This window comes from Callospermophilus lateralis, chromosome 2 (assembly GCF_048772815.1).
Source record: "Callospermophilus lateralis isolate mCalLat2 chromosome 2, mCalLat2.hap1, whole genome shotgun sequence".
NCBI classification, from domain to species: domain Eukaryota; kingdom Metazoa; phylum Chordata; class Mammalia; order Rodentia; family Sciuridae; genus Callospermophilus; species Callospermophilus lateralis.
The window spans coordinates 154,739,924-154,753,252 of record NC_135306.1 but is presented as its reverse complement, the minus strand read 5'-3'; the positions used below and the strand labels follow the sequence as shown (position 1 = coordinate 154,753,252).

General features: G+C 39.4%; 1 protein-coding gene across 1 annotated transcript; it reads left to right on the top strand.

The window, feature by feature from the left end:
* The first annotated feature begins 10,381 nt into the window (after positions 1-10,381).
* LOC143391438 (olfactory receptor 56A4) lies at positions 10,382-11,323 on the top strand. Its single transcript, XM_076844138.1, has one exon. The coding sequence runs from the start codon at positions 10,382-10,384 to the stop codon at positions 11,321-11,323; it is 942 nt and encodes a 313-aa protein (XP_076700253.1).
* The last annotated feature ends 2,006 nt before the right edge of the window (positions 11,324-13,329 follow it).

Here is a 13,329-nt window from a genome sequence, read left to right as displayed (position 1 = left end):
TGTATGCTCTGATTTTCTTTTCCCCTACGGCATTTAGAAGTGAGTATCAACTCAAAGACAAGATTTGAGTATTGATCAGTTTAGTGCATACCCTTGTTATTTCATAATCTATGACATTAAAAGTATTGGGATAAGGGATGTAATAATAACAAGCTATGAATTAACCAATACAAGTAAAGTTACTTGTTATAGCAATGATATTTCAGTGGCTTAACACAATAGAAGTTTACTTCTGATCAGCATTCCATTCCAATTCACAGAGACTCTGCTCCAAAGTCAACATTTAGGAACTCATGTTTCTCTAATGTGAGGATCCTTTCTGTTCTGGTCACTCCAGTGGCGCTTTTGAATCTGGCTGTTAAGCTGGTGAAGAGACAGTATGTGTAGGAAGTTTTAGGAGCACAAACTGGGAGGCTTACATCATTTCCTCTATGGTTCCACTGGCCAGATTCCTCACATAGATCCAGCTGCCTGTAGGAGAGGCTGGTCACAGATATTCATTTCTGTTACTCTCACATGTAAGATATACTTACCTATTTCCCCAGGGAGATCACCCAAATGCTAACCCGGTCTCTGCATACAACACAAAGTCCTCTCCATCAGGTCCAGGGATGATTCCTGTTGGGCTGGGGACGTTCCTCCTCCCTCCACATGTTTAATGGTGGAGCAGAAACTGGGTACCAGCCATAAAGATTCTCAACTGGAAGTGAAGCAGGGAATTCCTTTAAGTAGAGTCCTTGTAATTGGTAATGCTGAAATACTTTGGGAGTAGCTGCTGTGCTGACATGGCAGATAGTGCCTGAGTAGAGGCTGGTTGTGTCATCGGGGAGAAACTCTCCTGATCACAGTATTTATGTCTGACCATTGTTTTTCATGTCATTATATCTTTGGAATTTTGTTTTTTTTTCTTTTTCCCCCTTGACCTTATATGTAGCAGGCATTAAAGAGTGTGATTTCTTTTTGTAGTGACCCTACATTTTATCTACTTCTGATTATAAAATATTAGGACCAGTAACTTTTAAAAATATAAATAAAAGTTTTCCTTTGAAAGTCAAGTTCTTGTTTCTTTGGCAGTAAAAATCCTCAAAAACCTGTCAGGTTTCTCATCTGTGTGTATCAGGTCAGTTCCATGTATTAGTAAGTACACCCAAAGGATTTTTGTAGGCATGCTATCAAATTTTTTTTGTTTGTTTTCTTTGCCCTTTACCTATTCCATTATTTTCCCACTTAATAATGTTTATTTTAAGACTATCAGACTTGAGCAGGACAACTATACACCTAATCTATTGTCTTCTCACGGATGATTTATGAGTTACTGACAGCCATCTTTAAACTTCCTTTTAACATTTGACTTCCAAAAGTAGCAGGACAATTCTTCAAGATTCCATATTTATGTAGTGTCTTTATTATTATCAGTTTCTCCTTGAAATCAGCCAAGTTTCTGCTAAAGAAATCTGTTTCTCATAATATTTTGTCAAATGCAACAAACACTGGCAAACATATTGTTATTTTGAATTGTTACAGCTATTTCCCCTAGAGTTATCATGTAGGAGGCATGCCATCTTTCTTTTTTATGGGTCTTTCTAGTATAGGATGTCAGCTTTCTTACAGTCTATAGGCTTAGTCAGGACAGCTTCTCAGTTGTTGAAGCACAATTCCAGCTTCTCAGTGGTTCCAAGGTAGGGGTGTGTGTGTGTGTGTGGGGGGGAACCTTCTGTTTCATGCAGTCATTCCGTGACTTGGCCTCCTGTCATCGTCAGGTTCTACTATTTTTTTAAAGCTTCGACCTCTTTCAGGGGAGTGTCTGCATCTGGTCAGAGGTAGGGGAGTAGAGGACATCAAGGAGGAAGAACTGTGTGGCTTTCACCGGCCATATTTACTCTTTTATCTTCAGTAGTGCAAGTGTGCCTGGAGAATATAGGAGGAAAACAGAACACTTTCTGGCAAATCTAGGTATATCCCTGTCATTCATGTACATTTGCTGCTCAGCTGAAATCCAAATTGTGGAGTGGGAAGGGGAAGAAGTGCTAAGAGTAAGTCTGGTGATTTCTCTGGCTGTCCTGGTCTCTCAAACCTGTTAAGTGAGAGCCTGGCCAGTTCTGCCTCTCATTTACCTCCTTCAGGTGTCTTATTAAGTTGATCATCAGATTTCTTAGTTTTAGATGAGAGACAGGGGGTGGTCAAAGAAGCTTGTTTAGCTCCTTCTGTCTTTCTCAGTCAGCCTGACATCTGTGGCAGGAAGGAAGAAAACCCACTCTCTAAGTTTCAACAATAAGGTCAACAGTAGGGTGCAGGGATCAGAGCCCTTTCCCTAACTCAGTTCCTAGGTTAGACCTGCCCAAGATGTTCATGAAATCTTCCTTCACATTCTGCTTATAATGGTGTCAGGAGCCTGGTATTTAACTCAAACAATGAATTTTTGGCTTAGCCTTTGGGTCATGTAGAGTTCGTTTGTCTTTCATGGGATACTGTTAGGACCTAGTGGTGGAGGGGAAGTAGATGGGTCAATATTTTAGGGAATAAAAAGTGCTGGGCAGATCTCAGCAAATCCACTGGCTTCTAATGCATTTCCAGTTGGCTCTCCATATCTGCATTGGATGATTCAACCAATTATAGGCTGTTGTATATTGTAGTTAGGCCTATGATGACTGGGTTTGTACCAAACATGTACAGACATTTTTTTGATACCCCTCAAAATATAATATACAACTATTTATATAACATTTAAATTATATTAGATATTATAAATAATCTAGAGATAATTTAAAGTATGCTGGAGGATGTATATAGGTTATATCTGAATACTGCTCCATTGTATACAAGGGACTTGAACATACATAGATTTTCATATCTATGGGGTCCTGGGACCAATCTCTTTTGGGTACTAGGGAATGATTATACTTGGATGCTTATAATATAATAAGAACTTTTTTGCTTGAGAAAGAGGCTGAGAGTTTCCATGGATCTGTGCTTACCCCTTGGAAAGTAAATACTGATTTGTCTGTAGATGGAGTCACGGGTCCATGTGTCTTAATTGCAAAATGGTCTCCTTGACTTTCAGGTTTATCTTTGGCTTACAAGAAGTTTGAAGAGACCTCTATATTTATGCATCCAATTAATATCAATGAGAATATATTTCTGAGATCATAAGATTACTCTTGTCATTATTTCTTTCTCCTGTTGTGGGGTAAATACTGCCTTGCTTATTACCATCAATATCACCTTCTTAAGTAGATTGCAGAGACCATCAAGCTAATAAACACATTATAATGAGATCTCATTCTTCCTCTTCTCTACACGGTGATAACCTGAACAGTGCACCTAAATGCTCTTGAGAAAAATCTTCTGACACTTGCTATAATTTTTTTTTGTTGTTGTTATAGGGAGATTTGGATTTTAAGTTTAAAAATCAGGTTTTGTATCCTGGCTATGTCATTGTCTGCTATTTGAACTGAGAATCTGATTTACATTTTCTATATTTTAGTTTCATTGTCTCCCAAACAAGGATAAGGTTCAATATTGTGTTGTTTGATTTTTATTCAATAACATCTTTAAAAACATCAACTACAATCATGTAACATCTTTGTTATTTTTCCTTATTGGTCTTTGTCCTGCCCTTTCTCCTTCCTTCCTCCATTCTATCCTTTCATTTGTCTCTTTAAAAAGTTTTCAATATAAGTTGTATATGTTTAACGTATATAATGTGATATTTTGATACAGTGGTTACATAGTAAAATTCATGCTACAGTTGAGCTAATTAATGTATCCATCTCTTCATGTATTTACCTTCTTTTTTTTTAGTGGCAAGAACACTTGAGATCTACTGTCTTCCCACATTTTAAGTGTATAACACTTTATTTTTGACTATAGTCTCGATGTTGCACTTTGATTTCTAGAACTTGTTCATCCTTTCTAACTGAATCTTTGTACCCTTTGACCAACATCTCCCCATTTACCCCACAGTCTACCTGTTGATAACCATTACTCTATTCTCTGCCTCTGTCAATTCTGTATTCTTAGATTCCACACATTAAGCATTAAGTGGGACTGTACAGTATTTTTCTCTGGCTGATTTCATCTTGCATAATGTCATCTTCCTTATTTAGATTCCCCAAGTGCCTCTTGTCTCTCCCACCTTTCCTCTATTTTCAATGGTAAATTAGACCTTTAATGATATACTCTCCTGGGAAGGGCACCATAGGGCCCAGGCTCCAAATACCTAGTACAAGGGCAGTAACTCCTATGAGCAGTGGGCAGGAGGGGACATGCAGAGCATTTAGCACTGCATTGCATCCAGCAGCCAGAAACAGCAGCGGTGCAGTCCTCTGAAGTTGGTGAGTATTAACCTGGGGCCAAGAAAATTAGAAGGGTGACACTGAGGAGTGAGGGCATGTTCAGGAGCCTGGTATGGAAAGGAGAGAGAACTCTTTCAGTAGAGGCTCACATAGTAGATGCTACCTTTGGGTCTGGTGCAAGGGGGGCATTCATCTAAGACTGTGATTTTCCTCAGAGGTGAGGCTAAATCTTCTGTGGCTTGTAGACCTAAAACCTCTGGAGGCTCAGACCTTTACCCATATCACCACTAGGAGAACAGAGCTCTGTGCCTGGCTGGGAAAGAATTTATCTTTCTATTGTAGTGTAAACTCAACTGGAGGCCAAGTGACCACTCCTTTCTTCTAGGCAGTAAGAATTGGGCTTGGTTCTCGCAGTGTCATTTTGGTTGGTTCAAGATCTCTCTGATCTCTCCAGACTGTCACTAAGTCAGGGCCAGAGGCCATGCTTTCTGTTCACTGATGCCTAGAACAAAGAATCACTATAACCACTTTCTGTGAATGCCCATTTGTGAGTAGGAGCTGATGAGGTTGAAGTGTTGAAGATGGAAGTTTCAAAGCAATGCTCCAATGCCCCCAGTGGCCAACAATTCCCCATTCCTCAGATCAGGAGATAGTAAGGGAAAGAAAGAGGGGAAGAAGGGAAGGCAGGGAGAGGCAGAGGGAGAGGGAAAGGGAGAGAGAAAGAAGAAAGGTCCTAATTACTAGGGAATTTTAAAACAAAGCTGAAAGTACTTCATTACCTGGAAGAATCTTTCAGTGCTACAGGAGTTTTGAGAAGAACCTATATTCCCCTGTATTAGTTGAAAGATTGGAGACTTTCTTGAATCTCACTTTGTCCTGCCTCCTCAGTCTGACACTACATTTTCTTGTCCTTCTCTCTGACTCTCAAATATCTCCTTTCCCTTCCCTTTTCATGGCTACCATCTATGTCCACATCTTAATTGCTTTTATTTTGGACTGTTTAGGAATTCACAGAAAGTCTCCCTATTTTTGTGATTCCCCTTTGACTTATTCCATTACAATGGAGTGCTTGTGTTCCTACCAAATTCTTATGTTGAAATTCTAACTTCGGAGTTGATGGTATTAGAAGATGAGGACTTTGGGAGGGTGACTGTGTTATGAATCCAGCTTGGGATTAGTGCCTTTATAATAGATGCCTCAAGAGTGAGCTAGCACCTTCTATCTAAAGGTCACAGTGAGGACACAGTGGGAAAATGTCACTTGTGAACTAGGAAATGTGTCCTCACCAGACCCTGAATCTACTGGTTTGATCTTAGACTTTCCAGTTTCTAGAACTGTGAGAAATAAATTTCTGTTATTTATAAATAACTCAGTCAGAGGTATTTTGTTATAGCAGCACAAAAGGACTGAACCATATCAGTAGCATATCAACTTCCCTTTTCCAAATATTCACTCCCTAGAGTGTACATGACGATGCCTACTCTCAGAAGGACAACTAAGGATCTTCACAAAGCTGCCACTGTTTACCTTAAACATTGTTCCCTGGTATTCTACTCTCTGTCTCCTTCTCCTAAAGAACCAGCTCCTAATGCCCCATCACTATCATCCTCCAACACAGGTCTTTCTGTTCTTACCATTGCCTAAAAGGAGAGTCTTCAGGATCCTCTTTTCTGCACCTTTCTTTGTTTCTATTAGATTTCTATGTTCCCTGACCTAACAGGAGTTTAGGAAATTATAGCATTTTTCCCTTCTCACAGTAACACCTATGATGAACTATCATTTGTTCTATTTCATAAATGGGAAAAAACTGGATGCCAGTGAGTTTATTTTATTTTTTAATATGACAGTGGAATGCATTACAATTCATATTACACATATAGAGCACAATTTTTCATATCTCTGGTTGTATAAATATAAAGTATATTCACACCAATTCATGTCTTCATACATGTACTTTGAATAATGATCTCCATCACATTCCACCATCCTTACTAATCCTCTCCCACCCCTCTTCCCTATCTAGAGTTTGTCTATTCCTCCCATACCATATTCCACTCATTCATTCACTTGTAATTTGTCTCTTTCCCTTTGTTCTATAATCATTATTATGACACTCACAACTGTACTCTAAATGGTTACAGCCACTTTTCTCTATTAATTAAGTAAGCTCTCAGAAGATAGCAATTTTTACTTAATCCATATTCTATACTTGGATGCTCCTGATACCATCAAAGCAGAAGTAGATTTCAGGAACATTTTGGGTGGGTCTAGCCTAGGGATTGAGTTTGAAAAGTGCTCTGATTTTCTCACTTGTTCAAATTGACCAAGACACTCTTTGGAGTCATATCTGAGATTATTGGAAAGGAAAAGCCTTTCCAGTGGTGGTATGTTTCCTATGCATGTTACCTCTCAGATTCATGCTGAGAGTCATTTTCCTAATCATAAATGTAAGTGGAGTGGAAAACCAATACAGAATTGTCCTTATTCCAGTTTTAAGCCCTGAATTCTGGTTTGTCATAAAGCCCTATGATAGGTAGAAGGCTCCACCCGCCCGCCCCAGTATTTATAGTACAATCTGTGTTTGGAAGCTTGAGATTTTCAAAGTGCAAGTCCTTGGATCAGATTTATTATCTTTATCTTCTATTCAGGAAGTCAGATACTTTCTTAAACAAACCTCATCTCTCCTAGAGGAGACTTATCCAATGGGACAGGTGTGCAGGATCAGTAATTCCAGCCACATGGATTATATGACTGTGGCACCTCTCTCTCATCCTGCTGGGACTTCTTGGCTCTTTCTTGCTTTCTTGTCTGTGATAGCCATTATCCTTCTAGGTAGCTGAACACTTGCTCTTTATTTAGTCAGAGGAAAAACAGATGATATCCCTCAAAGAGACAACTGGAATCCTAGCAGATAAATGTTCAGAATGTGGATCCCATATGCTAGGACAATTGCAGCCGGGGAAAAAGGAAGCATTGACAATTTTACTTACAAGGAAATGAATTGCTTAGGTTTTTTTTTTTTTCTAAAACTCACCCTTTCTATTCAACCTTTGGTGAACATCAACTATTTCTATACTTTCTTGAAGGTATCTAGTTCTGGTTCTCATAGAGGTGTCTTGTGAGAGAGTTTTGATCTCCTTAGAATCTTTGAGATACTCTATCTTTAATAGGAATTCTTCACTAAGATGTGAAATTAATTCCAAAGAAAATAGATAGTGAAAAGAAAGGAGAGGGTTTGCCCTGGGGATAAGGAATGGCCTGATGGTAATCTAATCTCCTGGCAGAGCCTTCTATTGGATACCTATGTTGGGAATTCCTGCTGTGTCAGATAACTATGATTTACAAATATGTGTTCCTGTACATAGTATGGAAAGCAAAATCTTTGGAAGATTTCTAAGATAAAACACATTTTTGGGCAGAGAGATGGCTAAGATATCAGAAAGTAACTGTATTTTATGAAAAAAAGAAAGAACTTTCCCTCTTATCTCCAAAAATGTCCATGAACACAGTCAATTTCCTCCTACCTCAGAGGAAAAGTCATTTCTATGCCAGGTAACTGGACAATTGCTTTCATTTGCAACTTAAAATACTACTATAGCTGGGGGTCCAACATGGATTTATTTTTTCTGTGGGAGAGCCAGTCTCATGGTTTTCATTCTGTTTTTGTTTGTTTGTTTCCCCATCACCAAACTACCCAACACAAAGCCACAGGTTTTACCATTTGGATAAGTACTCACTCTTGGCTTCCAGACTTGACAGTTTCTTTTGTGAAAAGAGGAGTGGTGGGAAGCCAGAAACTCTGTCCCTGTCATTGTTTTATTCAAGAGCTCTCACTGATGGTATTGAAACAACCCTCTGCTATCTTTTCTGAACCTTTATTCCATCAAATATTTCCTTTTCCTTCTGAATTAACAACTACCAATACCACTTGGAAATGCTTAGTCTAAACTTTAAAGACATGCTTAGATCTTTCTCATTTTTGAAAACACACCAATAGCTTCTTTACCTTATGTTTTCCCCTTCAAAAAAGCAAAAAGCACATTTTCACTTGCAGTCTGAGTTTCCTAGACATATCATATTTTGAATGATATCTGGAAAACTTTACTTGGATATTTTGCCAATATCTCAGGGCTAAAACTTTAAATCTATTTTAAAATCCTCTTCTCTCCCCCATTCTCATCTCTAATTTCTCAGTAAAGTTTTTTTTTTTTCAGTCACACAAGCTCAAAAATAGAAACTAATCCCTAACACTGTGACATAAGATTGAAGGCCCTGTTTTATTCATCTTTCTTCAGTGTGTTTCACATTACCTTGATCGATAACAAGTGGAAAGTACATGTTTGGGCATGGTTAAATAATGAATCCTGAGTGATTCTTTTCTGTCATCACCCACATGTAATTCTTCTGACTTTGATTATGGAATGCCATTTCAATTCATTTTTGTACCAGGGATTGAAGACATGGGTGCTTAATCACTGAACTACAGCTACATCCCCAGGCCTTTTAAAATGTTTTATCTTAAGACAGGGTCATGCTAAGTTGCTTAGAGCCTCACTCTAAGTTGCTGAGACTCCTGTCTCAGCCTCCCAAGCCACTGGGATTACAGCCATGTGTCACCATCAATTCATATCTTACTGTCCATAATAAATAAAGAAATGGCCTTTGACATAAGGAAAGGGAACTCGATCTAAGGAGCAGGCAGGAGCTTGATGAAATTTGGAGACAGGACAATTCAGAGGGTCCTTCTGAAGAGTCATCCAGATGGAGAATGGAGCAGCCTCCACAGAGACCAGGAGTACTTCTGTCGCACTCAAGGCAACTTAAGAGCAGCTTATCCCTGCACAATATTCCTGTGACAGATTAGCTCATAGCCTGATAAGAGCAGTATAAATCAAGAGACCCATATGGGCCAAGGTAGGCAGGCCACTCAGACCTCCAGATGTGGAAGGGTACTGTTAGACCCAAACCCTTATCATTCCTGAGGCCTCTGGAAAACACACCAATAGCTTCTTTACCTCTGGACCTCTCTCAGTTTTCTTTCCAGGATAACAAAATATTTCTCCTGTCTTCTAAGATTCAAGGTGTGTTCTGCTTTTGAAAAGCTCTTCAAAGATCCTGCCTTTCATTTAAAGAAGCACCCACAAGTTTTCATCTTCTTCCTGGTGTCCCCAGTCTCTGTCACTAGGGTGAGATAATCATAGTCCTCTCTAGAGGAACCAAAACAAAGAAAGTCTTTTTAAGACTTTACAAAGAAAAACAACAGCAAATAATTTAGTAAGTGAAGGGCTGATACCATGGCTTTCAAATGAAATCCTCTTTGGAGAGGGAAGAAATTATTGCTCTTGGCAGCCTCTACACTCCAGTGCTTCCTGAAGAATGAAAATAAAGAATCCTCAAGTCAGGCCCTGTCCAGGTCTGAGGAGTAGAGGGCTGGGCATTCCTGGGGTCTACATGGAATTGGCTAAACCAAACCCTTATTATTCCTGAAGCTCTCCATATAGCCTTGTCTTCTAAACACAGAAGAAAGGAAGCAAGAGAGGGATAAAAGAAGAAAGGGTCAAAGTGTTCCATTAGGTAAATATGCTTTTGGAGGCGGAGTAGATTAGTGGTTGTAAACAGGGATCCTTCTGTTGGACTCTGTGGCTCATAGTCCTGGCATTTCTACTTACTGGCTCTGTATAATCTAACCACTCTGTCCTCTAAAGTCTCCCTTTTGTTATTGGTAAAATATCTAGGACAATACTAATTACTCTTCAGTATTTTTTAAAAGAATGAAATGAAATGATGAATGTAAAAGCATTCAACATAGTGCCCAGCACACGACACATGCTCAGATAATTGTTGTTGTTAATGACAATGATAATGTTAATAATGTTAACGATGTGATGTTGTTGTTGTTGGTGATGTTGATGATAATGATAATGATGATGGTGTTGGTGATTATTTTAAAATTTCATTGAAACAGGTTTGGGTTCCAGTGGAAACCCGAAGTCCACCACATCTAGGATACATACTTTCTGTGATCATATACTTCAGCCCTTCATTGTAAGGTAGTTTATATTTCCAGTTTGATTGGGATACTTTCTATGGCATCATCCAGCAACAACTCCACTGCACTGATCTCTGAATTCCTCCTCATCTGCTTCCCTAACTACCAGAGTTGGCAGCACTGGCTGTCTCTGCCCCTCAGCCTCCTCTTCCTCCTAGCCATGGGGGCCAACACCACCCTCCTCATCACCATCTGGCTGGAGGCCTCCCTGCATGAGCCCATGTACTACCTGCTCAGCCTCCTCTCCCTGCTGGACATTGTGCTCTGCCTCACTGTCATCCCCAAGGTCCTGGCCATCTTCTGGTTTGACCTCAGACCCATCAGCTTCTCTGCCTGCTTCCTCCAGATGTTCATCATGAACAGTTTCCTGACGATGGAGTCCTGCACTTTCATGGTGATGGCCTATGACCGCTATGTGGCCATCTGCCATCCACTGCGGTACCCTTCCATCATCACTGGCCAGTTTGTGGTCAGGGCTGCTGTCTTTGTTATAGCCAGAAATGCCCTCTTTTCTCTTCCAGTTCCCATCCTTTCTGCTAGACTAAGATACTGTACAGGAAACATCATCAAGAACTGCATCTGTACTAACCTGTCTGTGTCCAAACTATCTTGTGATGACATCATCTTCAACCGACTCTATCAGTTTGTGGCAGGCTGGACGCTGCTGGGTTCTGACCTCATCCTTATTGTTCTCTCCTACTCCTTTATCTTGAAAGTTGTGCTAAGGATCAAGGCTGAGGGTGCTGTGGCCAAGGCCCTGAGCACATGTGGGTCCCACTTCATCCTCATCCTCTTCTTCAGCACAGTGCTGCTGGTTCTGGTCATCACTAACCTGGCCAGGGAGAGAATTCCCCCTGATGTCCCCATCCTTCTCAACATCCTGCACCACCTCATTCCCCCAGCGCTGAACCCCATTGTTTATGGTGTAAGGACCAAGGAAATCAAACAGGGAATCCAGAAACTGCTGAGAAGATTGTAAGAGCCTTCTTTGAAGTAGTTAATAAAAAGTAAGACAATAAGGAACTACCTTTATGTTGCAAAGAAAAGTAACATTTTCAATTCTGGAGTGAGTTCTGATTCTGATTTCCCCCAATATCTTACAAAACAATGAAAAAAAATTAAAACGGTTATTGGGCATCTTTGTCTTCTGTTGCTTCAAAGGAAACCAGTCCTTTTCTAGATTTTTGTGGTGACCTGGAATTTTTCTCTGATCTAATCCACAACTGAGGGTCTTGCCAAATCTTAGCTGAATGGAGCTGAATTAGATGGGAGTGTTTGACCACTAAAGATACAAGCTTTAAAAGATGTTCCTCAAAAGACATGTCTTCTTCTGATGTGTAAAAGACAGATTCCTTTGCCTTCTCTGATTCAGCCTGGCAGAGTCCTGCCTGGCTTTTGGGCCATGGAAGGATTTTTGGACTGAAGTACAGATGTCAATCCTGGAACTTAGGTTCTTGGGGTTGAGGGCTTTGTCCTGAACATACCCAATGTTCTTCTTTGGCCATTCTGACAACTGTGCCATTCATGGATTCCTCAGATCCTCCTAGACCCAGTTAAGATGTTCAGTGTGTATCAGTCACCTCTCTGAGTGCAGTATAACATATTTTCTTCCTTCTTTTCTTTCCTTTCTTCCTTCCTTCTCTCTTCTAAATTTTTTTTTCATTTTCTTTTTTTTTCAAGAAAGCTGACAATGTAATTTTTGGGAGTGGTATTGTTTGCAGTGTTATATATAGTTTTTTCTTCATTATTTTTGTGTAATCTTCACTTTATCTCATCTTACCTGACTATAAGGAACTTAGATCTTCCAATCCAATTTCAGGCACCATCCCTATCCCGTCCCGACTTGCCCATCCTTGGAACAAATATGCAGCCATATCTATGCCCTCCCTTGCTCTGTGTAACTCAGCCTCCATCCTGAGCTGTGGCTGGCAAAGCTGCTCACAGTTTTCCGTGCATCTAGGAAAAGACAGCGGTAGGGTTTCTTTTTCATAGAAAAGTGTGTTCCACTATTTTGTGATCTCCTTCTTAATCATTCCACATATTAGTGCAGTATCTCCAATGCATATTTTACAGTGGTAGCCTGTTTCATGGGAGATAAAAAATAAGATTTCAGGCCCATGATTTTTCCAAGCATAATTTGTCAACTTTTCCAATTGGGTTATCCTACTTCTTTTGTATACTTATCTTTGCTGAATAAATTATATTAATATTTATTAATATTAGTTATTTTATATTTGAAATCTTTCAACAATTTTCATACATTACAGAAGTTTCAATTTCAGATTTTTCATGTTCATACTTTTTGACTTACCCTGAACTTTCTTTGCTTTCTCTGCCACTATAGCCAAAATGAACTGCTCATTATTTCCTGAGTGCTCTTTATGCCCATGTTGCTGTCTCTCTTTAACCATCTGACACTTTGGATATCAACATTCTTTTACTCATATCTTCATTTGCCAAACCCCATCTTTCCTACGAGGCTTAATTCACAGGCCACCTCCTACAGAAGCGATTCTTCCTGGGTCCTCTCAGCTGTCATTACTTTGTCTCTCAAGTAGCTATATTTCTCAGACAATGTCCTAAGCTTCTTTTAAGCTGAGACAGTATTTTATTTATCTTTCTAATTCTACATGATTACTTTTATTTTTCTGTATGTAGGGAAATCAAGATTAAAATGTGTGCAACAAAATGGGCATTTTAACAGTACATATCTTTCCTTCATTCCTTTGTAACTACTTGTAAACAACAATCATGTCTTATGCCATTAATTTTTTCCCCCTTATCTTTATTTTTTCTACTACTGAGGATTGAAACAGGGGTACTTTACTACTGACCTACATCCCCATTCCTTTCTATTTATTATTAATTAATTAGTTTATTTTTGGTACTAGGAATAGAACCCAGTAGCACTTTACTAATTAGTTCCATCTCTCCTCAAACCCTGTTTAGTCTTTATTGTGAGGCAGTGTCTTGTTACGTTACTTA